This window comes from Streptopelia decaocto, assembly GCF_964273445.1.
Source record: "Streptopelia decaocto genome assembly, chromosome: 16".
Lineage (NCBI taxonomy): Eukaryota > Metazoa > Chordata > Aves > Columbiformes > Columbidae > Streptopelia > Streptopelia decaocto.
The window spans coordinates 4,890,938-4,917,579 of NC_138671.1; the positions used below are offsets into that span (position 1 = coordinate 4,890,938).

Below are 26,642 nucleotides of genomic sequence, written 5' to 3' on the forward strand. Positions count from 1 at the left end.
CCAGTTTTCTTTATTTTTCTGTGGAGTAATAGTACTCAGAACTTGTATTTCTTTCTCTGCAGCACTTTATGCTTCTCAATTCTCGGCTTTCTGTGCGGTAAGTAAGCATAATCCCCCTTTTACAGTCAGAAGACTGCTGGAAAATGAAAGGCTTCCTTGAGACCTCTCAGTCAGTAGTTGAAATAGAAGTCAGTTTTGTCTTTTTTTGTGCGTATGTGCATGTTTGGCTAAGCCAAAGAAGTTTGATTAGGCAAACTGCAAAATACCGGACTACTTATGCCATTGGGTTGAGCTCTTTGTGTCAGTCTTTAGTAGAAACATCAATATTGTTAAAACAGCGTGTTTAAAACTGTATTTGAACGATTTCTGATGTGAACATTAAGCTTAAAAGAGCAAATGATTTTGTTAACCATTCATTTTACCATGGTATCCAATGGGAGATGCTTGGAAATGTAAAGCAAAAATAAACAGTTGAGTTGTGGTTTTGGGTGTATTTAGCTATGGTGGTGTAGATTCCGAGCTCTGCTTTACCCTGATGGTGTTCCTGCTCCAAGTGCTGCAGGGAGCCGCTGACAATGAGTCTTCTCCACAAGGCTCTTGAGTTTTCTCATGGGGAAGTTTAGAGGTTGCAATGAAATCCATGGAAGATCATATATCTGTCTTTATATCTGATGATAAATCTGTCTATTCAACAGCATTCTCGTCACGATGTCCTGGGAATGTTCTGATATTTCATAGTGTTTGCACTAAGTTATGGCTCTTTGAGGTATTAACTTGTTAGCGCAGCTCGCTTTTTGGTGGTAGCTTTGTAATGGTTAATTCAAGAAGTGGTTATTATGCCTGTGCCTCCTGGATCTGGAGATTCTGTAACTTTGTGGCAAAATGATGGGTCTGCGGGTTTGGCTCATGGACAATGATCTGTTTGACTTGGGTCACGATTTTAACATCTTTGATACTTACATCAATTACATCTGATGAAAATAGAAGAAAAATAACAGTTATTTTTGCAGTTGCTTTAGACTCTGTAGCTGAAGAATGTAATCTGTCATATGCCATTGCTTTAATTCCAGGGAATTCTACTGCTAAGCAGATTATTTCTTATTCTGGTATGTATCTTGTAGACTTCTGTGGTATATTGCAAGGTTGGAATTACCTCTTGTGAACAAGTGTTTTCATATCCAAACCCCCAAAGGCCTGGAAAAAACTTCCTTGAAATAAAGGGTGTGGGGGAAATATATTTCAACACCTTTCACAGGTTTGCCATGGAATATGTTCCTCTTTGGCTTTCGAATCTCTGGCTTTGCACTTGGCCAGACTTCTGATAACAGTGTATAAAATTCTTTCAACTTGGTGTCATGCCAAGACTTCTCCCAGGAGAAAGTTGTCTTTATCTTGTTTGGCCAAAAAAGATGTTTGGACTTGCTTTAGTTTCTTAAGAAAAGGTGAGGTCTCCTTAAATATGTTTTGTTTGTTTTTCAGCCCAGCTTAAGACTCCGAAGTTCAAAACTCCCTGCTTTGTTTTGCCTACTATTTTTTCTTTCCTGAGGCAATATAAGACAGGTGACAGGTACTCAATGGCAGGCTTTGGAAAACAATGTCTTAATCTCCTGAATTAAGTAGAGTGCTTACTTCATCCATCATGAACTTATGTGCAGGATTCACCTAAATTTCTCCATTTCCCGCACCTTTTTGCTCTTCACCTGAGTGTGCTCCTCATATTTCTGAAATAATTCCTCTAATGGTGCTGAATGGTGTTTATGTGAGATCGTGACTGCAATCAAAACCCGATCAAATGGCCTTTTCCGAGAGGTGTTTCCTTGATTAAATAAAAATCAAGGAACTCTCAAAGAACCCAAGTGGCTTAGTTCCTCAAGAACCTCAAACATTTAATTTCTGTTAGTCTTGCGAACTGTTACCTGGGCTGGCACGTTCTGATGCATATTTGTGTATGCAGCAACATAGAAATTACTTGTTTTTTAATTTTTTTTTAAACTCTTCTTGCATGGCCTTTCAAATATTGATATTAATAGCTTCCCTTATGACAGAACCTGTTGCTTGTCAGTACAGCTCCTCTTGCTTCGAGAATTTGCCTGTTGATTCCTGTTTGCTGGGACCCGAGTGGTTTTGCTGTGACTAAGGCTTCACTAAGAAAGCTGCTGCTGGGGCGATGGTTCAGAAATGGTCTGAAATACAGGGATATAAATGATTTGGATCAAATTATTTGGAGTTCACTCATCTGTTTGGCCTGGATTGATTTGTAACGGTTCTCATGTTTATGCTGGTAGCCTAGAGGACCACTAGAAGTCCATGTATCGGAGGACAAAGGAAAACGGGGCAAAGAGGTCTTGTCACACTAGTTGGGAGGTAAGATTTTCACGTTTATTAAAACATCTGGGATCCTTCAGGAGCCTGGGCAAATTGTATTATTACCTACAATTTTCAAATAATGTATTCTAAAGTGATTGCCGTGCAATTTAGTTAATATTCCTCTCATGGTTTTTAAATGAAAAAGAATGGAGTAAGTCGTAATTGCATGCAACACTCTAGCGAGTTCTTGTGGATAAGACCTTGTCTGTAGCTTGTGCTGGGGCTTCCATCCCTCAAACAGTTTCAGTTTCAGCTGTGAAAAAAAGTAACCAAAATTGTTTGTATCAGGCACTGAAAGTTAGGCATCTGTATTCCTGCACGGGGTGGGGGGGGGATAATGACAGAATGAAAGCACAGCAGGTTTTGGTGGGACCTTTAGTTAACACCTGAAAATCAATGCCTTTGTTTATCTGCACAATGAGGGTAATGCCCATTTAATAGCGCTCTCAGGAGATCAATCTTAAGCAGCCTGAGGTGCTGGTTCAAAAGGGGCTCTTGGAGTGCAAAGCTGTTCGGAAATGGAATATGCAAAACTGCCAACAGTGTAAGGAAATACTCCAAGTGGTAACATGAGAGATTCTTGTACAGGCATATGGAGGTGTTCTCAACAAAAGAAAAATCCCTGAAGTAGTGCAAAGATAATTGCTGCTGCGAGATAACTGCAATATCAAAACAGAGCATCTCTGCAAAGGTTATAGCCAAAACCAGATTATTTTCTCACAATAATATTCTTTTCTAGGACCTTCATTACTTCTGAGTCAGACTGTAACATAAGTGCTGTTGTTTGTGTGTTGGATCCTGGTTCTATTGTGACTGTTACTGCAACATTAATGAAAAGGTATAACATGACTGGCTGACAGAAATAGTACTTTCTATGCTTCAGCCAGTTGGAAAGAATTTAATTTCTAAGGAATAGTAATTTTGTTTTCAAAGCTAAAAATGAAAAATAGATGCTTCCTTGATCATCATCTATTAAATTGAAAGTGAACAATACATTGAAATATTTTTATTAGAGTTTTAGATTGTGTCCGCTTCTCAGTAAGCTTGTTATCAGCTGGTGTGGACTGTTGTGGACTAACGAGTCAACCTAAAAGCATTTAAATAACTCGAATTATTCTTAATTATATTATCACTGTAATCTAATATATTTCATTTTCTGGATTATTGAGGGTTGTTAATTCTGGCTCTTAACCGGTTGCCAAACTGAATATGTTTGGATAGTGAATAATTTAATCCTCTTAATTGATTTTGCTTTTTTGTACTTAGTGTCAGAATGAATTGGTGGTACAGCACTTCTCCCTGGTGGTTAGGGTGTAGGAGAAATGGGAGATGGAAGGCTGGATTTTGAACCCTGTTTGCAGTTTTTGATTGGCTTTCAAGACACTTAATGACAGAGGTTTCCTGGTTTCTTCACTAGCACCGTGGCTGTGCTCTGCCATGGAGATGCTGGGAGGACCTGCTGGTTTATGAAGTGGTTTTAGTCCCCTTGGGAAGAGTTTTAATCTGTCCATGAGGAATTTCAGTTGACGTGGGAGGGATGAGGTGGGGCTGGTGGTGCTGCCATGAAGCGGGTGGCTCTAAGCAGAGATCCTGGAAGCGATGAGAGTCAGTAGGAAGATGACAGAAGTGTATGAGTTGGCAAGGACCTGCAGTGGAAATGGGGACTGTGGGAAGAGTTGTAGATTTTAACAATTAATCCTGATATGAGGATGACTTTGGAGCACCGGGAAAAGAGTAAGGTTGTGGAAGACCAAATAAATAGTAAATAGATTGTTTCTTCTTCGGAAAGGAATATTCTCCAGGGGGGGACATGGACACAAGGGACACTGCAATTAATTTTGTGCTGGTTTTGGTGGCTTAGAATCCCCCCTTTTGGCATGTAGTTGTAGATCTCATTAAAGAACATGTGGTGCCCTGCAAGGGCTCTTGAAGAATTGCTTGATTAAGAAAACAGTTTAAGCAAACTTGGACAAGAAAAGTGGAACGAAAGAAGCTTGGTGAGGACAGTGACTTTCCCTTCCAGGGATGCTTGGCTTTTTTTTCCACCAAGGAGCAATGTTTTGGAGTAAGCTGATGATGCTGCATGCCCAGAGAACAGCACCATAAATTCACCACTCTACTTTTTATGTTGTTCAGAACTACATCTCTGCAGCTTTGAGTCTGGACATCATGATTCAAACCTTCTTCCCAAATGGGAACTTCCTCTGAAGTTCAAGAGAGGCACCAAAGCAACTTTCCCAACTCTCACAACATACAGCATCTGCTCGGTAGGACAAACTGGTGAATCTGTAGGATTCCAGTCTTCCACTGAACTTCCACTGTGCATCCCTTCACATGCCAAAGTCTTTGACAGCAGCAAATCCAGCTGTAACAAGGATTATTTATTAGCTGCTGCTTTTTAGCTTCAGCTGTGAATGAATTGGGGGAAGAAGACAAGACTGAGTCAAAACTTCTTTTTTGTATGATGTGCTTGGAATAAACAACGTGCTTTGTGACTGCCATAAATAGCAAAGACCGGCATGAAGAAGAAACCCTTGGTCACGGGAGGATGACCAAGCTGAGGCCTTTCTCAAACCAATGGTATCTCTCCTTGCCTAACCCGTGCATTTCCTGCAGTCTTGTTCAGACTTCCAGATGCTTTTTGCATTCATTGCTGGATGAATTTCAACAACAGGTGGAATTGTTTGGTGTATTGAGTTTTTCAAACAGCTGTTGAGAATTGTTGTGGTCAGATGTCATCATCCTGGGAAGGATCGTAAGCCCAGTTTCTGTAGCCGTCTTCATAAACCCATTCATCTTGTTATGGGTAAATAATCAGCATAACAGCTTTTATTTAAAGATTATCTTGCATTCAGGACTTTCGAGAGACCAGTGGGGTCCCTTGGAAATATGGAAGATTTAGAATTTAAAAGCTGCATGTCAGCTTTGTCAGAGGGAACGGGTTTTTCTTCATCTTGTCTTTAAAATGGCTCCATATGTCTCAGGGGTGCGGATTTAAGAGTCAAATCATGTGGGTTTGAATAAAGAGCATTTAGATGACAAAATACTTCTGAAAGCTCCCGTGAGAGCAGACACTTACCTGTATGCAAATAGGTATCATTTGACTTCTTAATGCCCAGGCCTACGGGATAACAGAATGAATACAACTGTGTCGTGTTACTTAAAATTTCCCTTTAATCTACCTCTAGAAAGATGTGATGCAACAGAGGACTCCCTGGGGACCTAAATAGTGGTTGGGGCTTCTATTTAAACAATTTTTAATAGATCCTAGGTTAGAAAAACTAAAATACTGTGGGCCTGTTAGTGTAGTTGCAGGAGTTTGGCTCTTTCCTGAGCTGTGCTAGTGCTAAGGCTGGTGATAATTCCAACACTTGACCCCATGTTGTACATAAAGTGAAGCAGCACAAACAAAGCTCACATTTTGCAGACCAAAAAGAAACATTTTTCTACAGAAAAAGTGTTTTGGAGGTGGTAAGGGCTGTTATTAGTGCAAGCTGGGAAGGATGGATAAAACAGAGGTCTTGTTTTCTCTTTCCCTCTTTTATGCAAGTACTAATTAAAACAGCATTTGCACTGAAAATCATGGTGATCAGGGAAGCATAAGTGTGTGTGAAACTCGCAGGGAGTTCAGGAAGCTCCCAGTCACCAAATCAAAGGATTTGACAGGACAACAGACAGCATTTAGTGATTTAAATTGTGCTGTATGAGTGTTTTGCTGGCACTTGGTGAGAGATACAAGACACGAGTTTCAGCCTTGTGCTCTTAAGACACAGGTGAGCAGTGTCGCTGGGTGGTGTTCTCCACCTACTGTAGATGTTCTGGTCCTTGCATGGAATAATCCACTGCTCCAAAATTGTTTGATATTGCAGGTTATTTTATTGTCCTGTTTCAAGGTGTTTCACGACGTCCCTGCTGCAGCAGCCCCTGTGTCTCTGCAGGCCACGGGATGTTTCTCTGTCCTCGCTGGAGCCTCTAACATTGCAGTGGCCTTGTGCAAACACCTCCCGTGCCTATTTATTGTTCAACCGTGTATTTTGGAGTTGCGCCATGACATGTTCTGAGGCAACTTCAAGGCAGGTCTGGGCTGGGCCACCTCCCACCATGGCAGAAAGTGTGAGGGAGCTGGGCCTCAGGCATGGCCAAATGGGGTGCTTGGGGGTTTCATGGCACTTGAGGTGATGTCCATAGAGGTGTTATGGGGCACATGGATGCCATGAAGGGCTGTTTGTCGAGGAAGGGAGATGGGTGGGGCGGTGGGGCCTACCGTCTCGCCCGGATTCCCCTCACAGGGGTCCTGCCGTCCCGGGGGGTCTCAGCCCCTCACAAGGGAAACGGCACCAAGACTTTTGTCTCGCCTCATGTGTGACTAAGCCAATCACAGCTCATTGGATATGAGCGACAGGCCTCCCGCCAATCACCAACAAAAGGCGCCGCCACCTCGGTACAGCAAATCACCGCAGAGCAGACGTATTGCTCCACCAATGAGCTTTTATGACGCCTCAGAATAGGCGCTGAGGCGGGCCAAAGGGCAGAGTGGCAGGATGCTGTCGAATAGAAACTCAGGGTTGGGTTTAAACCATCCAATGAAAAAGCCGCTAGGGGGCGGGCCTTAAGGTGGCCATAAAAGGCGCGGCCGGTGCGGGCGGCGGCTGCAGTTGTCACCGGCAGCAGCAGGGAGAGGCAGGGAGGGAGAGGGAGCTCCGATCCCGGGACCGTCACTCACCGTTGGCCTCTCAACGGAGCCCTTTCCCCTTCGACCACCTCCACCTTCCCTGCCGCCATGACCACCACAACCACCTTTTCGGGCATGGACCCTAGTGGCAGGAACAGCTCCAGGTCCGGCGGGGAACGGCGGCTCGGGGGCCGTTGGGACCATCAGGGTGGTGGCGCTGAGGGCGTTCGCGGCGGGGCTGTCACTCCCCCTCGCCTCAGGGCCCGGGGACCTGGCCGGGGCTGCCCGGAGCGGCTCTGAGGGTGGGGTGGCGGGACGCGAGGCGCGGTGCCACGGTGAAGCTGCGGGCGCCGGCCGGTTGTGCGGTTGGCTTTCACCGTTTGCCGGGCGAGTCGGCAGGAGGCGGCGGTTGCGGCCGCACCCACCCGGGGCAGCGCGCTGGCTGTGGGCTCGTCAGCTGCGCTGCCGGCGGGGAGTGGTGCTGAGGGGGCGGCCGGGGGGGCAGGCCGTGGCCGTGCCCTGCCGCAGCTGCCCGGGGGAGGGGGGCGTGGGAGCTGCAGGGGTGGGAGCTGGCGAGACCCACCCCGGGCTGCTGGGGTGTGCGTGTGCGTCCCTGCCTCCTGCGAACAAAGAAGGGAGGCGACTCGCTACGCGGCCACGCAGCCACATCGCGGGTGGGGAGGGGGGGACACCGCACCCCTGCTGCCCTCCTCTTCCCGCCACCTTTCCGTCCCCGCGGCTGCTCACATCGCCTTTAGCTCTTGGCCCGGCGGAGCAGCACCGGGGGCTGCCGCGTTCTGGGTGGGGCCGAGCGGGCTCTATTGTCTGCTCTCTCCGGCCTCCCCACCTGCCCGCTCCGCCGGGAGCCCGCGGGTCTGGCCGGGCCGTTCCCCGCTGGCAGGTCGGGTCCCGCACGCCGCTACGCTCGGCGGCCGCCGGCCCCTCGCCCTGCCCGGCGCGGCCGGTTCGGTGACCGGCGGGGGCGGCCCTTCCCCCGGCTCCGACCCTGCGGCGGGGCCTCGGCCGCGCTCCCGGGGGGCGAACGGGGCTGGGAAGGGTGGAGGGGGGAGGAAGGCGCAGCCTGTCTCGAAACAAAGAAAACTTGTCAGGTACGTCTGGGAGAGATGCACCACGGCACTTTGCCGGGCACCCACGTTTCTGCAGGAGTAACAACTAGCATGCAGAGGATCGTGTCGTTTTTTTTATTTTCAAGCTATCATGTCCTTTTTCTGTAAGGTTTTGGCCTGACAAAGCAGATGCTTCCTGCTTGCATTTGGCTTTTCGAGGTGCGTTTTCAAACAAAGCAAAAAAACCCAACCAACCAACAACAACAACAACAAAAAAAACCCAAAACCCGAACCATTTACAAGAGTGCTTCCTGGATGGAGCTGTGGCTGAATTTTCAGTATGCATCACTGGGTTTTGGGTGCGATTTTAAGAGAGTTCATTGCTTGAAATGTTAAATATGGCTTTGATAACCATGTTACATCATTTTGGGGCTGTGAGAGGCATCTAATAAAATCTGTCAACCTCTAGCTAAGGTTGACAAGAGGGAGTTTTAACAGTTTGAGTGGTGGCTTTTTTTCTTCAGTTACCTCATCTGTTAATTTCATTAAGACTGTCAGTGGAAATTGGAGTACTGGTTTCACTGCTGGTAAAATAAAGGTGATCTAAGATGTGGGAGCAAGCATTCCTTTGAACAGAGTGTTCTTCAGATTAGTAAGTGCAACAGATGTAACTAAGAAAATAAACCTTCTATTCCAGGATGTTTCCTCTGAGAAAAAAGATAATGAAATTATTAAAGACCATTGTACCATATGTCTTCATTCAGAAAGGAGTCAAAGCAAGTCATAAAAATGCCCTTGGATTCTTAAAACATATTATACAATCTACTGGGATCCTCCCATTAGCAGCTGCGTATTAGTAATTAGAACTTTGGAGAAGAATTTTGTAAGGAAAAGTAGTATGCTAGTTAAGTAACACTAAATGTCCACACCAAACACCTTTGTGAATTTTTCTTGCTGTTGTTTGAGCTCTGTAGACTGGAGTTCTGAGTTGCATCTGGAATGTAACAGGCACAAAGTCTCCAAAGATCTCGGTGCTATTGCTGATGGTGATGACATTATAAAATCAGACGTGTTCTTTGTTTTGGATCCCTAGGTTTGGTGTGTTTAACAAACTGTGCGCTGTTTTCTGTTGTGAAACTCTAATTTATTAAACTATTTGAAAAGCAGATAAAGTGTGCACCTTTCCTAGCTTGTTTTGGTCTTCAGAGTGCTGGGTGTCTTGAAAACCCAGTTCTGTGGGTGTACTTGCATCTTTCTGGGTGTTGTTGCAGTTCTCGTATGACCGTTTTTGCTCTCCTAGCTTTTGTTGGGTTCCTCCAGCTAACACATCAGCCTTGAAAAGATCTCACGCTTAAGAAAATAAGATCTGAAGGAATTTACCTTTTGAGATTTATTTTGCTGCTGTTAATTTTGGTTGATTTCTGCAAGTTGGAAAGCAGATTATAATATAGCTCAGGAAGTACCAGGCAGGCGTCTTTTGTGTCTGTCTGATAGAAGATTGTTAGATTCAGGTTATACATCTGGAGCTTTGTACATGTGTGTCTCCTAATAACAGTCTAATTTAAAACTATTTCATTGCATCTTTTAAGCCCAGTTCAGTACCGTGCTGCAGGCTCGAGCGTCTTTTCACTGAAGCAAATCTAGATAAAGGCTGCAGCCCCCGTCATCAGTGATGCAACTGGTACTTTGACTTATATGCCAAACTTTAGTCTTTGTTGTGCTCCTAGTTTGAAGATGAATGTTCACCTTCACAGGGTTCTCTTAGAAAAGCTGAAATTTGACATGGCCACATCATTTTATTTTGTGACTCAGACTGAAGGCTGGTAGCAACAGCTCTTGTTGACACCAAGTGAAGCCAGGGCACAAGTAGAGAGCAGGAGCATTTTATTTTTGTAAGTGTTGCTGAAGAGGAGATACGGTGCCTGGACTGAGTGCTGGCAGGCAGCTTATGTGTCTAGTTCAAATTATGTGCCAAAGACATGACAGTCTGTGCAGTTTGTTAAAAGTCAATGTATAATACAGTCATCTTGCATAGTTTCCATTTGGACAGAGTTTATGTTGTGTGACTGCCTATTGCAAGAGCCAACGATGATCTCTGGGCTTATTAGTCTGGTTTTATATGCTGGAACGCAGCTTAGTAGTGGTATATGCAAGGTTGTAAAACTCTCTCTCTTTCTCTCCAGAGTGCTGCGTCCTCCTGGTGGCGGGTCCAACTTTTCCTTGGGTTTTGATGAACCAAAAGAACAACCTGTGCGAAGGAACAAAATGGCATCCAGCATCTTTGGAACTCCTGAAGAAAACCCACCTTCCTGGGCTAAATCATCGGGTAAGAATGTAGTGCTCTGTTTCCAGGTCTGCTGACATGTGTTAATGCATTTTTTCTATAACATCAGCCTGCAGCTGCTGGTCTTGGATGTGTTGCAAGCAGATAGCTAAGAGAATTGTATTTTGGATGCTATTTCTCCAAGTTAATCGAGCCAGAGTAAGACAAACTTGTGTCTTAGTATTTGTAGCAGCATTGATTAGTGTGGATAATTCCAAGGAAGTTTAGCTTTGTGTTGTACTTGCAGCTGGAATTAAGCTTCCATTTCTGTGGAGGAGTCCCAGTGTAGATGGCCTTGGGACCCTTGTTTCCATCTGTTTCAATGACGCCCTCAGCTGCATGAGAAGCTGTTTTAAGACAGTAACTTGTGAGTTTTTATCTGAAAGACCAGGACTTCTTAGAATGGTAAAGCTTTAATTAAAAAACAAACAAACAACTAAAAAACAAACCAAAACAAAACAAAGATGGCACCACACACAGCCTAAAAAAAACCCCAAACCAAACCACCCAAACTCCCCCAAATCCCTGACTATTTATGATCTGCTTTCCCAATAAGTTTGTTGTGCAACCTGATTAGAATCAACCTCTGCTTGTAGGGACTAAGAAACCAGGTGAAATCAGAGACGGCTGCGAATCGTCTGGACCACAAAGAAGAAACTCAGCTGATGTAAGCTGTGGAGACTCTGTAGATCCCAAGGTCAGTACATTAAGTATTATGAAGAGCCAGATAATGGGACGATTCACACTCCGTGTGTGGCTGCTTTATCACCCATATTCCCACAGTTGTAAGCATTGTACGATTTGAAACCTCATTCTGGAATCTGTTCTTTCCTGAGGGTTTCCTTTTCCATGTGATAGTCTTAGAGCATGTTGATGAAGGGCTGGATTTTTCTAAAAGCATCACTTCCTAGAGCTCTTAACTCTTCTTGACGAGACAGTAATGAAGTGGTGTGAAATCTACATTCAGCCATGTGTGCAATTGTGTGTTTTAACAGATTTTACAAAATACTTACCTACAACAAACTGTGTGGATCTCACGAAGAATTTGGTTTCACATCCCGACAAGTTTCTTACCCCAGTAGCACAAATGCTTATTTTATTTCTGTTACTGTTTTTAATAATGCCACCACGGGTGTTACTTTCTATAGAAACTGTCTACTTGGAAGCAATATGGAGCATGATTTGTAGTGTTAATGTGGAATGTAGGATTACATTTAAAAACAGGATGAAGGGTAGTAAAGTAATTCCTCTGAACTTTGAAAAAGAGGAACCTGGGGTAGACTTCGCTTTCATAAACAAATTCTAGAGGGGAAAAAAGAAACCTTGTTCTTTAAAGCTCTCCAGCTTTAGGTTTTCTGAAAAGAACCAGGTAGGTAAATCATTGATCTTCTGTCTCACGGGTTATAAACAGCAAGTTTTATTTTTGTAATTGTCATCAAACATCACTACCCATTTTTGTTATTAATAGGCGTTTCAAGCCACAAAACTGTTCTTCACAGAAAATGTCTTGTTCCAATTTCGCATATACAAGCGAGATTAAATTTATAGCTGCTGCCACAGAAAACTGCTTACTCTAATTCTATTTTCTACTTAATTTTGTTAAATACTGTGGTTCTTAACTTTGCAAACAGATTCTTCCAATGGGGAATACTTAAATTTTATGCAGTGGTTAGAGCTGCAAACAGTAAGAGGAGGAACTAGTGCGTTGTAGCCCAGCATGAGATTCTGGGTAATATATTTGTGTGAGTTTCTGTGCATTTTTATCCTGATGACTGCAGTTTCACTATTATAATTAACAATGTAAAATCTATGAAAGATGATAAAACCTCATGCCATTGAGGAGCCTTCACTGCTGCTGGAAGACTTTCTATATCTTTGTGTCAAGTTGCAGCCTGTGAACAGATTCAGTATGAAAAGAATGTTTAGCTGTTTATGTAGTGAAGGAAACTTTATCAGCAGCATTGAAAAAAAACCTGATCTGTGTTTCACAAGTGCAGTTAAATATCCGGGATAGAACAAATGCACTTGGCCTTGCTAACAGATAAATGTTTTGTGTTGGAAAGAGTGGCTTGGTAGAAAGGAGGGGACACTGAACTATTGCTAATTGTTCACAGTACAGCTTCCTTGTCACTACTGCTCAGCACTGACAGTGTTCTGGTTACTGTCAGTGCTGCCTGATGTAGGATGTGATAAAGTGGTCTTGCCCACCTGTCTCCTTCACAGTGCGGGAATAACAAATATGCTGCATGTTACAGGTCATCAGGATTCCTTCAGTAGTATCTGTCTGTTTAAACTTTTAGAAGTACATTAGGTAAATAAACAGTTGATGAAATTACATTAGTCACTCCATAAGAATTTGTGCTTACAAACCCACAATCTTAGTCTGTAGAAATACGTATGAGAACCCACCACAGCCCTCTGAAATATGCCCTAAGAGCCTGTTGCTGGTCTAAAAGTACTTTGTTGGGTTTGCCACTCGAAGTGTTGCTAGATGGAGTGTTGTGCCCAACTGCCATGGTCATATGTGGAGTGTTGGGTACCCTCTCGATGGAGGGGGAAAATACATCGGGAAGTGTGAGACATAATGCGTTTCTCTCTCTTCTAGGGAGGAGATGGTGGTGGTGAAACTTCTGGTGAGTAACTCCTTCAGACTCTTCTATTAAAAGCCCTTTTCAGTTGAGTTCTTGAAATGGAAGATGATGTAGTATCTGTAAATGGCTGTGTATTAGGAGAGAGCTTGGGATTGTCCCTTAAATGCATCAAATCAATAATGTGACCTGACTTCTTCAGTGGAAGTGTGGATATGGCATGAAATGGCAGAGTGCCTTTTAGTCATCAGGTTAAAAATGAGAACAATCCTTGTCATTTATTTTGCCAGCAGCACTTGGTGTCAAGATTTAAGTACTAGAAGGCAAGGTGGATACAGTGATTGAAAGACTCTACTGCTGTTATGGTAGCTTATAATTAAATAGTACAGTCAACTTGATTTTAGTTCAGCTATTTACTTCTTTCCTATTGTCTTCTACAGCAAACATAGAAAAATCAAATCCAGCTACTGCATCCGCAGGTGTCTGCATTAACTTGCTTTTAAGTTCCTGTCGCTTTTTAAATGCTGATTTTTTGCCAAGGAAGTTCATCTGCATACTGCAAATTCGATGTAAACAGAGGCATTTCCTCCAGCAGCATGCATGCTAACCTTGAAGTGTTTTTTCTAGCTCTGAGGCTGGAAATCTCTCCTTTGTGAGATCCCCTTAAGAATAGCTTCCTTCCTGATGATGAGAGGAATGTGTATGTTGACTGGGTACTTTCTAAGTGCTGCTTTCAACACCTGAGAGTTGTGGGAGATCACTGAAGCCATTAGCAGTTCGATGGCCTGAAAAGACTTCTGCTGGGAGGGTGAGAGTTTTTCCAGAATGTTTTTAACTACCTCTAACTGGTATCAGTTCCAAAAATAAGTCCCACTTCTTTAGCAGGTTGCTTCTAATCGAACTATGCAGGCTTCTTCAGTATTTCTTTCCCATGCCTGTCTGATCTTAATTAGCGCTGTAGGCATTTACAGTTTATGCCTTGAGTAGGAGGATGTGGTTTGATAACACAAGTAAACGGATCTAAGAGCTCTGCTGCTTCTCCTGGTACTTGTTTAAACCAGCTCAGCATGGGCTCAGCTGAGAGCCGGCAACAAGAGGTGGGATGGGAGGAAGCAGAAATAGGGCTGCCTGAAAAATACAAAATGATATTCCTGACTTAGAATAAGTTCCCCTTTTCACAGATGTCGTATTTGTTGGCTTTTGGTTTGTTTCTGGCAGTGAAGGAAGTTCTTATCAAGTACCAAGTAAACGTGTGCTGGGAGTTGGTTTAAAAAAACAGTGTGTTACTGGAAGGTAACTGGGGTTGTATACTGTTGTGGCCATGACTGAATTAAATTTTTGGAGATGGCCAAGCTGAAATAGAAATGACAGGCAAATATTTGAACGTTAAGTTTCCACTGGTGGTACTCAGGGAGTAGAAAGTTAATGCTTCCTGGAAATGGTGTCTGTGAGAGATACCTGAGAATCTTGATGAATTGTTAAATTACTTTCTACTGTTGACAGCTTTGGGGGTATCAGAGCTTGATGGAGCGTGGAGTTGTACTGAGCTGGCTGTGTCCCTGCTGCGCTGGATATTCCTGCTGTGTGAGGTGGCAGACATGAGCTGCTGAACACCCCACATGTGCTTTTGTACTTGATGTTGTGGGGCTTGAAAGGGGCTGAATGAATACACCTTTCAGTAAAAACCACCTGCTTACAAGTGCACAGCATAACTAGATTCTTAAATGTTTATTCTTTTGAATTTGGGAATTATTTTCTGTATGTAACTGGTTATAAAAACCCAAGCCAGTGTCAGTTGGGGTATACATAGGTATTTAACCATGCCTGTCTAGGGGAAGAAAACTTGTTCCTTTTGCGGCACTGTTCTCGTGTCCCGTTTGGAAGCTGTAGTTCCCTTCTGTGCATCCAAGTCTCCAATGGTTTGCAGTATACTCAGTTGAAAATGGTTTCAGAGACTATACCCTTTCTGTTAAAGGGAAGACTTTAACATTTGATGTGATCCTGTTGCATTTACCACTTTATTAGGTTAGCAAATTTATGTATACCTTGATTATTTGGGAATTTCTAATGTGTGTATCAGCTGGCTACATGAGCATCTAAATGCTGTAGAAACTTCCCCAAAGGAAGGTGGAGTCTGGTGTTTGGTGGCCAGCTCATGGCCCTGAGCACCGTGCAGCACTGGGGCTCAGACAATGGAGCATTCAGCCCAGTCCCAACAGCGGCCACGGTTCTCAACATGCTGAGTAAGCAGGCACTGGTACAACGAGCTACAGAAACTTAAAGCTTCAAACTTTGTAGTAACTTTTGTTCAGATGTGCCTGGGGGTTGATGAATCTATTACGAATTATTTCTGATTGCATGGAGACTGTACAAAGCTGCTGGAGTTCTTTGTCAGCATGGATACAGGGGGTTCGGTGGACACGGTTGGGTTTTCAGTGTTTCTGATAAAATTCTGTATCAAAGTTTATTTAAAAAAAATAAATGTGTTGCCACAGGGCTGGAGCAAAGCTGCTCCTGTGCGTAGGAAGCTAGCTGAAGAATAGTAGGCAAAAGGGTAGGGTTTAGTGATTGCTTTTCAGGTTGGAAAAAATGAGCCATGGTAAGTGATGCTGTGACTACTTCTATTCAATACCCTCATCTGTGACCTGGAAAAAGTAATGAACGGTGAAGTTTCCAATTTTGTTGGTGATATTAGCTCTTTCAAGTAGCCAAATGTGCTGATGGTGAGAAAATCTGTGGAAGGACTCGAACAAGATAGGCAGGTAAAAAGGTGGCAGAATAATCTTTACGTAAGTACACCATAATGCATCTGGGGGAAGCAAAACCCTGACACCTAAACCATGCAAGTCTTGTTCAGCTCTGCGCAGCAATTAACTTCCAAAATCTGCCTTGTGTCTTATTACCGAAAGTTGTCTGAAATGTTGGGAGGTGCCAGCAAAATGTTGAATATCATCAGAGAGAATGGGAAACACCTTGAAGCGTGTCCTTGAAATGAAAAGAGCAGAAGGTTGTAGTGGAGGTAGACATACATAATTATTTGCTACAGTATCTAAAGTGCTTCCTGTGAAGAATTCCTTGTGTGTCCTGTCTTCACTTCAGAAGTATTTAAAATAGATTAAACTGTCATGTGCCTTCCCGGGAATGCACAATCGGAGCCTACCCATGCATGGCTGTTCCCAAAGTCTTCTCTGTGAAGCCTCAGAAGTGTCTGTCAGATCCTTTTCCCTCTAGTTATGAAATTGGAAAGGTAGTTTAAATCTGAGTTCTTGCTTACAAGCGCTGGTGCTTCTGTGATTTGGTTTCCGGCACCTGCTCAGACTTGAGTTTAAATTGTCATAGTCATATGCTGACTAATAATGTGTACCAGACTTAAGCTGCTTGTCACTAGCATTAAAAAAGAATTGCTGGAGTCCCCTAATAGCAGCTGAGTCAATGTGGCTCTGGAGTGCCTGGAACTGAGCTGCACAAGGGATCAGAGTTCATCTGAAAAACACTTCTGAGGGCTGCAGTCTGGCCTGCCTGGGGAGAACGGACAGGAGCTGAGCTTCTGTCTGAGCCAGCGAAACATCTGGCTGTCATCATCCACTTCAAACACTTTAAAAGCTTCTTTTCTTCTAGAAAACACTGAGGCTGATGTAGAAGCTACCCCAGGTCAGAATGAAGAAAAATCCCTGCCTGCTGCACCTGTTCCCAGCCCAGTAGCACCAGCACCTGCACCATCCAGGAGAAATCCACCCGGTGGCAAGTCCAGCCTAGTCCTCGGTTAAACCTTTCCCTTCCTGACTGTTCTGAACTCGTGTCTGTTTCTTTCCCCCATGCTTGTGAACTGCACAACTTGAGCCTGACTGTACATCTCGAATTTCTTTCATTAAAGAAGCACTTTATGTACTCCATCTTTTTTTGAGATCAAGGGTTTTTTTCCACTTCTGTTCTGTGTTTCCCCCAGATCTACTGGAAGTGACATGAGTGTTTTCTAGTGATAGACTTGAGGGAAAGCTTTATGAAGTATAGTAATGTCATTCAGAGGAGAGTAGGTTGGTTTTAACTGTGCTTAGAGGGTTTTTGTACTGAGACTTTGGTTGTTTGGTTTTTTTTAGAACCCCTTAGCTTTACAAAGGTCTAGAATCCCAGTTAAACTGGCCAGCAAACAATCAGCAAGAGCAATCCCTTCCTCCACATGTGGGATTTGGGGATCTAAAAGGCTTCATTGACTGCATGTGGTAAATGCCTTGAGCCCTGCTGTGCCATATAAATCATAAAGTGGTTAGTGTACACCATGCTGCCTTTAAAACAAAATAAATCCTAATACTGGACTACTATGGAGCAGGGTATGTGCCAAATAGAGGGCTGATGACCAGAGCCGCCTGGGCTAATGCGAGGAGGGGATTTATTGAGACTTTATTCAGTAAGGGTGGAGTGGATCATATAAATAAATAACAATTACAGGGCATTTTTTTACAACTGACTCAATGCTGTGCATGATCATGCTGGTGCTTGACCATGAGGTGAAAATCTCATCCTTTAAAGTGTGTGTTGTAATTTCACAAAGCTGGACTGTTGCTTAAAAGTAAATAATATAGAAATTTTGAAGCAGTGTTTCCTGTGTGGGTTTTATTTCACGGGTTTGGGTTTGCTTTGCTTGCAGTTGTCTTTGTCTCAGCCAACCTGCCCTGTTCTCACAGAGCTGGAACGCAGCGGAGCAGGAGAGTTTATACCTGACTTGAGGTCACCATCACGTGCCGTCTTCTGAAGAAAGTGATTTAGCTCTTCATTTTTATCTTCTACATCAGAGAAATTTAGAATATGGTTTGACATATATAATCTGTTTTATCCTAAGTGTGTTTTTCTCTCAAGAAAATTGAGGAAATCAAAGTTTAGTTTCACATACACACAAACAAAAATATATATATATAGACTCTAACAAGGGAGGAGGTGGGAGACCAAACTGTAAAGTTTTTCTGTCCCGCAGAGGATCTGCTGCACGGTTTGTGCAAACTGGTGTGTCTGCTGGAGAGCCTGTGCCTTTTCCACCCTCCTCCTGGAAGAACTGGTGGCTAAAAACACCCCTGTTTTCCAGATAAGTTTTGGGGAAGCCTTGGCCTTAGGTGCTTAACCTATAAAACCAGATTTGCTCTAACATGTTCCTCCTCTCCCACATCTGACAACGGTGTTCCTTAGAGCTGATAGAAATTGCCGTGAGGCTGCTGCATGGAAATGGCCTGGGAGGAGGAAAGTGATAGAATTATATTTCCTTTGCAAGCCCCAGAACCTGCGGAACTTGTTAATTTATGGTTGCTGAGACTTTGTCCGAGTGAAGCTGCCTTCCCATCTGCCCTCCTCTTTGCCTCGGAGCGCGGCAGCCGCAGCCACCGTTCACTCAAGGCGCCTGGAAGCGTGAAGAGGCTCTAGCTCATCTTCCCACCCTTTCCCAGTAAGCCCAGCTGCTGGTGGTGTGTCGGGCGACCACGGGATCCCCACTGAGCAGTGGAGCGCCGCCCACGCTCATGCATATCGGTGCCGCACGGGTCCGCCCCGCTCCCGCGTGTGTGATGGAGCTGCCGGGCGCAGGCAGCGGTGCAGGCAGCGGTGCAGGCAGTGGTGCAGGCAGGACGGGCAGCCCGCTGCGGGTGCTGGTGGACATGGACGGCGTCCTGGCCGACTTCGAGGCCGCGGTGCTGCGGGGCTTCTGCTCCCGCTTCCCCGGGGAGCCGCGGGTGGAGCTGGCGGCACGCAGCGGCTTCTCGGTGCGGGAGCAGTACGGCCGCCTGCGGGAGGACCTGGGGGTGAGCGGGGGGTGAGCACGGGGGTTCGCAGCCGGCGGGGAGCGCTGAGGGGGAGCTGGAAAATGGGGAGGTTGTGACTTGCTGACAAAACTTCCTCCCTCCCCCCTTGTGCGCTGCTGTGAGCGACGGAAACCACATCGACCGACTTCCCAAGCAGAGGGAGGGAAGGGTTGGTGGTATTTCCCTGTTTTATTTATTTATTTCTCCCAATTTTTATTTTTTTAATGGTGTGCTACAAAGTTTTGATTCATGCAAACAGCGTTAATTTGTGTATTAATATAATAATTAGTGACTTTCTTGGGATTGCCGGCCCTTTACGCAGAGGTGTGTGTGCGGGGATTGGCGTTGAGTGATTCTATCATAAAAATAGCTGGAAAAAATTTGTTGGCTCAACTATCTTAAACTTATTCTTTACCTACTCCTGAGCTTGGCGTGCAGCCGTGGTGATAACTTAACCCTAAAGCTCCCTGCAGGTGTTAATGTAGCTCTGTAGTAGGATAAGAAATATAAATGTTATATATGGGGTTTGTGCAGCTAATAAAATGCTGTATGTATGTAATTCTCTCTGCATGCTCTGACAAGCAAAGTGCACGGTAGGTGAACTGGTGGTAAGGCCTACATCTGTGCAAATTGTTGCTATTTTTAATGTTTGCTAATGAATATCAGAGACTTCTGCAAGGCAAAATTAGAAATACGGTGAATCCAGACTTCACGCTTCCTTCTGGTTGCCACAGGACAGCAAGGACTCTGTCAGAAAGGGGAGCGGATGCTGATCCAGGCTGGGCCCTGTGCTTCCCCTGAGAAGTTCATTGCTAATTTCAAGATTAATGAGAGCTCACATTCAGTTCCCTCCTGTTCCATAACGAGGTCCAGGTGTCTGCAGCAGCGTGATGGACGAGAGAGCTGCATCCGGGCAGCATTTCCACAGGCTCCAAACTGACCGACCTCTATGACTATTGATGCTCAAAACTTCCCAGAGCTCGTAACTTATAGGCAATACTCATTATTTGGTTATCGTTTTATATAAATTACCATGATTTATTGCTTAAGTGAGTATCCTTTACGTGAATTTCATTTAGGTGTACTGGGACAAAAAGAATTGCAGGTAATTTAAGGGGTCATAGCTTTTATTTGTTCTTATTTAGCAGGTCTGATCTGTCCTGAAAGTTGTGTTCTGTTCTATTTCTGGCATTCCCATTCCCTAATTTGGTTCATGCTCATCCTGTTCCTTAGGTGTGTCAGTGAACGAACCAGATAACTGCTTTGAATCCCACCCAGATCAGCAGCAATCTCTTATCTTATTGTTCATTATTAGCATGGCTTCCTAAGGAAATCAGGTTTATGTCGTCGTGTTGTGTGTCTGTCTCCTTCAGTACCCTCTGGATCTCTGGGCTGTTTTAGGTGCATTTGGCAGAACAATAAAGCTTTAAAAATTCGGAACTCCTTCAGGTTTTATGTAAATACCACAGCTGGTTAAAAATAGAGACCTTGTTAGTTCTGCCGGGGCGGTACAGGGTGTCTGGGATGCAGAATTCCCGCAGGAGGAGGTTTCTCCTCATCCCCAGCTGCAGGAAAAGCTGCTTCAGGAACCAGCAGCCCAGACACTGATAATTTCTGCATTGGCCTCTTACTGAGTGTCGATGTTTGTTAGTGCTCAGCAGGTGCCTCTTGAAACTTGAATCATTATTTTTTGATTGTAAGTTGATAATTAATTTCACATTGTAAAACCGTTTCATTTACAAAGTATTTCGCCCAAGACTTTCTTTACTGTATTTGTCCATCTGGTCCCCAGCAATTTTGCTGATGGGGATTTATCTCCCAAGAGTTCGGGATGTGTTACCCGGCCCCAGACAGTTTCAAAGGAAGATTCAACATCTCCAGTGGTGGCAAGAATTTCTAGAATTACTTTAAGGATTGCAAATGGGAAAGCTTAGAGATAGATGTAATTATTCCAGTTTTGAATCTAAGTTATTGCTAGTGGAAATTAGAAATGTTCAGCAACGATGGGATGAGAATGAGGAAAGAAAATTGGTTTACTTTATTTTTCTAGCAACTTTTTTTTTGAACAAGTGGCTTTTGCTTTTAAGAGTCATCAACTTATCTTTTTTCCAGTAAAGCCAGACTGCTTTGTGATGTGGTGGAAACCTGCCAGTTTCTGCTGTCTTGCTGCCGGCTAAAAGGCCTTTCAGACACAAACCCTGGTTCTGTAATTCAGTCTCCTTGGGAAGAGCTCCAGGGAGTTGTTGCTGGGATCAGTGAGGCTTTGCAGGGGAACAGAGATCTGGGCAGGTCTGATCTGGACTCCTTCACCTCTTCTGATTTGCATGTGAAATCAGGCAGCGCTTCCAAATTTCTGGCTGTTGATTTATGAGCATTTGTTAATTATGATAGCTGAACGAGCACCGTGATCCGGGAGACTTGTTTAATGCCGACTCCTCCTCATTGCTGCTTAATCGAAATGGTTTTTACGTTGATGTTCTGCTGGTGATATCGAGCAAGGAGACCATCAGCTGGGCTGTAAAGCAATCTTGTACAGTTTCTAAGCAAAGGCTGCCAGCTTGCCTTTGAAGAACACTGACCAAGTTTTCCAAATTGTTCAGTGCACAGCAATGTACAGCTTCATTGCTTGCGGAGAAATGCCAGCTCGGCACTTCTGAACTTCCCTGTGTGACCCTGAGGAAGGTAAGATTTAGATGTCTTAGGGTAGAAGAGATATTGGAAGCTTAACCTCTCTGCCTGAGAATGAAATTTAAGCTGTTTCAGCTCCATTCTGACTGAGTTTCATTCGGGAGTTCCGGTAGTTCAGTCTTTTGCAGTTTTGCCATTTAGCAATTGGCCTCTGGGCCTTTTGCCTTTTTTTGGTCTTTTTTGCTCTCTGCCTGGGATCGCCTGTTTGGAACCAGGGTGCTCTCCTCTCCGGGACTGGCTGCTCGGCGCAGATGGAGTTTGTGAGGAATTGCATCGAGCATCACTTTATGTTTGATAGATTTAGTATTCTTATATCGTTATTATTACTAATATTTATTTATTAGTATTTTGATATTTTATTAAACTTTTTCTCTCAATCCACAAGCTTCTCCCCTTTCGATTCTCTCCCCTGCTTGGGGGGTGGAGGGGTTTGCTCCCCAGGGTTAAACCACAGCGCTCTCTGAACCCTTTGCCGGCTCTTACCTGCAGGTAACGGGACAATTTGTCATGCAGGGAGCTGGGATCAAAGCCCGGGCGTTGCTAACGTTCCTCCTGTCTCTTGCAGGATAAGGTAGCCAGTGTCTACGAATCGCCTGGCTTCTTTCTAGGGTTGGATCCAATTCCAGGAGCCCTGGAAGCCATGCAGGAGATGATCCACATGCAGGAGTAAGGACACTTTGCACTCTACAGCCCTTTTCCATTGTCTTACGCGCTTTCCCAACTGCTAATGAAAGCTGTTTCTTTCCAGCACCGAAGTCTTTATTTGCACGAGTCCTCTCCGGAAATACGAGCACTGCATTGTGGAAAAGGTGGGTGAGAATTTATTTTACTGGTTTTAATGCTGTTTTTGCAAGGTATTTCTTACCACCCACGTTAGAATCATTAATTTATAAAGATTCTGTCTAAATAAGGAGCCTGAGATGTTCTGAATGAGGCCAATGCTGAGTTATAAGGCTGTAGCCTTGCAATTAACCCCGTTTGCCACCAACACAAGAACAGAGGGGGGACTTTAATCACTGGAATGACTTAGATGAGCACAGTCCACGTGTTCTGGGCGAGCAGCCAGCGCCGCTCGCGCACTGACAGCGACGAGGCACGGCGAACGCGGCGCTGACTGACAGCACAGGTTAAATCAGCGTCCTGGGCCACAGCCAGTCTCTGCGGCGGGGATTTGTAGGCACAGATGGAGGTTTATGGGAGAAAAATTGCCATACTGACTTGAGCAATGTGCACAGCGAGCACAGCAGAACTTTCTCTTCTTTCTTGCCTTTGCAGTATAAGTGGGTAGAGAAACATTTGGGACCTGAGTTTGTGGAGCGGATTATACTAACCCGGGATAAAACCGTCGTGTCTGCTGACTTGCTGTTTGATGACAAGGATACCATTAGAGGTTTGAAAAGCCTTTGCAGCGCCCGCTGTTGGCTGGGGAGGAAGGCCCCCCGCTGACCCCGGCTTTGCTCCCTTCCCTCCCCAGGCGCGGAGCAGAACCCGAGCTGGGAGCACATCCTGTTCACCTGCTGCCACAACCGGCACCTCCAGCTGCAAGCGCCGCGCCGGCGGCTGCTCTCCTGGGCCGACGACTGGAAGGGCATCCTGGAAAGCAAACGCAGGCAGTAATGCAGAAAAAAATGACAGGAGGCTGTGCTGTTCCCACTGCCAGGGGAACAACCAGCTCATCTTGGCAGGGAAACCCCTTCCCAGGGCTCCCTCAGCCGGGCAGGGGTTGGTTATAATAAGAAATGAGCTGCCTGTGACACGCTGCAGAGCTGATTCCTCTACAGCTTTCTGGAAGTTTGCTCCGCATTCAGTCAGTTAATCTCTGTAGAGTCATTTGGGATGTTTGCTGTTGGTGAAACGATAAAATACAAGCAGTTGTGGGTTGGTTTTGTGTGTTTCTAACCTCGCTCCTGTTTGTTTTGGGCTGACTGGGGTTGAAGGGGAGAGAAAAAAGAAGTAAAGCTCTGAAACTCGAGCAGGCACAGCGTGTGGGTGTCTGTCAGGGAGCTCTGTGCTCAACGGCCAAACCCATTTAAATGTTATGTATTTAGCCACCCTGGCTTTGGGGTTGCCTTTTGCATCGTTGGCTGATAATGAAAGGAGACCAGGCTGGCTTCAATTTCTGCCCCCGTGCATGAGTAAGAGTGAGCAAAGGCTGGGCTGCAAGTGCTGTGGAGAAATATTTATAAGCTTACACAAAACTCTTTACACAGCATTTAAGTTCATGTTTTATTAAGAGAAGGTTTTACAAGACACCCGTTCTCATGAACCACAGTGCCACGAGCCTTTTTTTTTTAATTTTCCCCTTCCTCACCAGTGGTAATGAAAGAAAAACAGCTTTGCACTTTCCGATTTATAGGACAGCTACAACCTGCCCTGTGCAGTGATTTACTAGCTGGGTGACTATGCCGTGATGATAGGATGACATATTTAGTACCAAAGGGAATGCAGCAGGATTGCAAACTGCCAGGGCAGTGTAACACCTCTGTTCTTCTGCAAGAGTAATAAAGTTTATGTGACATTTCAAAATCATTTGAGTTGATAGGGAAGATGAGAACTGCAGTAACAGCAGCCAGGAGCTGGAGGGGATATAAGCTGCCCAATAACCCAAGTAGAAAAAAAACCCTAATTGCTGCGAAAGGTTATTTGTGCAAACTGGGTGCTGGGCTGCACTTGGCAACCTGCCCTCCAACAGCCATGACCTCTTTTATTTTAAATATTTGCCTGCAGTTTTAGCTGCATGCTTGACGTGGTAGTGCTGTACCATCCTCTATTACCTAAAATCCAGTGCCAGCATGACCAACTTCCCTCTTTAATGTTGTTCTTGACGCACTCTTGACCTGCTGAGCAGAATGTGGAGGCCTAGGAAAAGAGGGAATCTCCCTTCCGACAGCTCTGCGCTGCTCTCACGACTTCAGTCCTTGGGGAGAGGAATCCCCACGGCCGTGTGCTTGCTCAGGTTCCTGGCCTCCTCCACTTGCCGCGGCGTGCAGTAATCCTCCAGGAAGACGGTTGCCAGGTTGCTGAGTCTTCTGCTCGCGGAGAGGGAGAAGCGCAGCATGCACTCCACCACGGGCAGGGCCGTGGTCTGCTGGCGCGACTGCGTCGTCGTCAGGTACATCAGTGTCGTGACCGCCGACATGACCGTCTCCTCGTTGGAGCTGGAGAGGCAGTTGATGATGGGCTCTACCCCATTTGCTTCCAAGATGTAGTCTTTGTTAGCTCTGTCCAGGCACAGGTTACAAAGACCACCTGAAACAGCAAAAGAAAATGTCTGACACATGCAAGACAAACTTCTCTTCACACCCTCATCTTTTTCATACTAAGATTCAGTTCACTCCTGATTCCCCGTTTTTTTTCTCCTAATACAGAAATAAGCATGCAGATTGTCTGTGACATTTGGATGGAAAATTCTTAATGGCTTCCTGGGCAATGTTTTCTTGATTCTTTCCAGAGGTTTTTCCACCAGAACATTCCTCCTCCTGTATGTCATTAGAGGGCACTGTCCTGCTGGACATAACAATGAAGAATTCCAGAATCACTTAACCCTAACAGAGGCTGGAAACAGCAGTTTATTGCAGGTGTTTAAGAAGAAGAGAGACAACAGTACTAGTCAAGATGCAAAAAATGTTCGTACTTGAAGCTTTTAAGATGCAGCCACACCCTGCTGTAGCTCAGCCACAAAGCTTAAAAATGTATTTATTATAATCTCATGGAATCAGTCATAATTAGGATCTGACCCCTTAGCTCATGTTCAGACCATGGGGAATCACCGTAAGGCAGTTCCTCAGAGGACTATGTGAAAAATTTCAAGTATTAAGAAGACTGGTTGTCAACATTAGAATGATAACATTGGACCTGTACATTATACAGGGCAACAATTAATGTATTAACGAGTGCTCCTCTGTAGGAGAGGTTTTGTTAAAGTCATTCATCTAGTGTTTATTTACAGTCTTTAAAAATAAATCCTTTCCAGGAAGCATCATTTTTAAGCACAGCAGCTCTATTGGGATGAAGGGGAGACACCTGCCTCCTGCCTCTCACCCCATTTCCCACAAAATGAGGCTTCATCAGCATCGCGTGGATCTGTTCTTGTGGCACAACCTACCTGCCTCTCAGCTGGGAAGATTAACCACCAAATAATTCAAAATGTCAGCCTGTCCGAGGGTGCTGAGGTGCGGCCCTTACCCATGGCGAACTCCACGAGGGTCTCGCTCTCCTCAGTGAGCATGTCGAGGAACAGATCCAGCACCTGCAGCTGCCGCAGGTACTCGTAGTTTTTGGGGTCATAGGCGAAGTTGGCCAGGTTGGCCAGTACCTGCTCCTTGGCCTCTACAACGGAGAAACATCAGGAAATGAGGAAACACGCTCGACATGAGGAGAATTAGCCAGCAGTGGTGCCTGAGTGTTACCTGAGCTGTCTGTCGCCTGGAACTCGGTGACGAGCGCCTGCAGGTACTCTAGCCGCCCCAGCTCCATCCCGATGCCCCCAGCTCAGCCACTTATTGCCCGGTTCCCTGTGAAACCCCCCGCAATCACCGCTCCCCGCCTCACGACCGGCCCCGCCGCCGCCATCTTGTGGGAGTGGCGGCGGGAAGGGCGCGGCCGCCGCCATCTTGTGGGAGTGGCGGCGGGAAGGGGTGGTGGCCGCCATCTTGTGGGCGTGGGATGGCGGCGGCTCCGGGTGTCCGGTGTCCTTCCCTGTGGGCCGTGTAACCTGTTACCAATTAAATAAATGATAGCTAAATAAATAAGTGATGTGCTCCGGGCTGTGTTTTGGTGTGTGGCAAAGCTTTGGCGTTCAAATGCTTAGCTCCTTGTCAGAGCAAGTCTTTTATTCACAAAAATCTTCGTGTACCTGTGCTTTTTTTCCTGCTCAATTTGGGGCGCTAGGGAGAGACACTGGAGGGTATAAAGATTTAATATTTATATGGGATTGCAACTCATGGGCTAAAGGACAACGGAAAAAGATATTTTCTTTACATTTTGTAAAACGGCAAAAGGTTTAGAAGCTGAGGGAAAAGATAAAACGAGGGGACAATGCACATAAGGTAAGATAAATTACCTGTGGGGGAAGAGAAGCCAAGGAGGAAGGAATCAACAAACAGGTAATTCCACCCAGATTGTACAATGGCCTAAGAACAAAGCTGAGCAATT

General features: G+C 45.1%; 3 protein-coding genes across 4 annotated transcripts; 2 read left to right on the forward strand and 1 right to left on the reverse strand.

Moving 5' to 3' along the window:
* Positions 1-7,024: 7,024 nt before the first annotated feature.
* Positions 7,025-16,910, forward strand: JPT1 (Jupiter microtubule associated homolog 1). The gene is made up of 5 exons (XM_082066856.1): positions 7,025-7,203; positions 10,290-10,432; positions 11,026-11,126; positions 13,035-13,062; positions 16,636-16,910. The coding sequence occupies exons 1-5, from the start codon at positions 7,148-7,150 to the stop codon at positions 16,782-16,784; spliced, it is 477 nt and encodes a 158-aa protein (XP_081922982.1). The 5' UTR covers positions 7,025-7,147; the 3' UTR covers positions 16,785-16,910.
* Positions 16,911-18,457: 1,547 nt separating this feature from the next.
* Positions 18,458-23,580, forward strand: NT5C (5', 3'-nucleotidase, cytosolic). Of its 2 annotated transcripts, XM_082066931.1 has the most exons (5): positions 18,520-18,800; positions 22,054-22,154; positions 22,237-22,297; positions 22,764-22,878; positions 22,963-23,248. In XM_082066931.1, the coding sequence occupies exons 1-5, from the start codon at positions 18,522-18,524 to the stop codon at positions 23,103-23,105; spliced, it is 699 nt and encodes a 232-aa protein (XP_081923057.1). In that variant the 5' UTR covers positions 18,520-18,521; the 3' UTR covers positions 23,106-23,248. The 2 variants fall into 2 exon arrangements, with proteins under 2 accessions (XP_081923056.1, XP_081923057.1); XM_082066930.1 differs by lacking the exon at positions 22,764-22,878 and having other exon boundaries at positions 18,458-18,800; positions 22,963-23,580.
* A 115-nt stretch (positions 23,581-23,695) lies between these two features.
* On the reverse strand, positions 23,696-26,086 carry ARMC7 (armadillo repeat containing 7). The gene is made up of 3 exons (XM_082066932.1): positions 25,898-26,086; positions 25,674-25,817; positions 23,696-24,737 (listed from the first exon to the last, which is right to left on the reverse strand). The coding sequence occupies exons 1-3, from the start codon at positions 25,962-25,964 to the stop codon at positions 24,400-24,402; spliced, it is 549 nt and encodes a 182-aa protein (XP_081923058.1). The 5' UTR covers positions 25,965-26,086; the 3' UTR covers positions 23,696-24,399.
* Between the last annotated feature and the right edge of the window lie 556 nt (positions 26,087-26,642).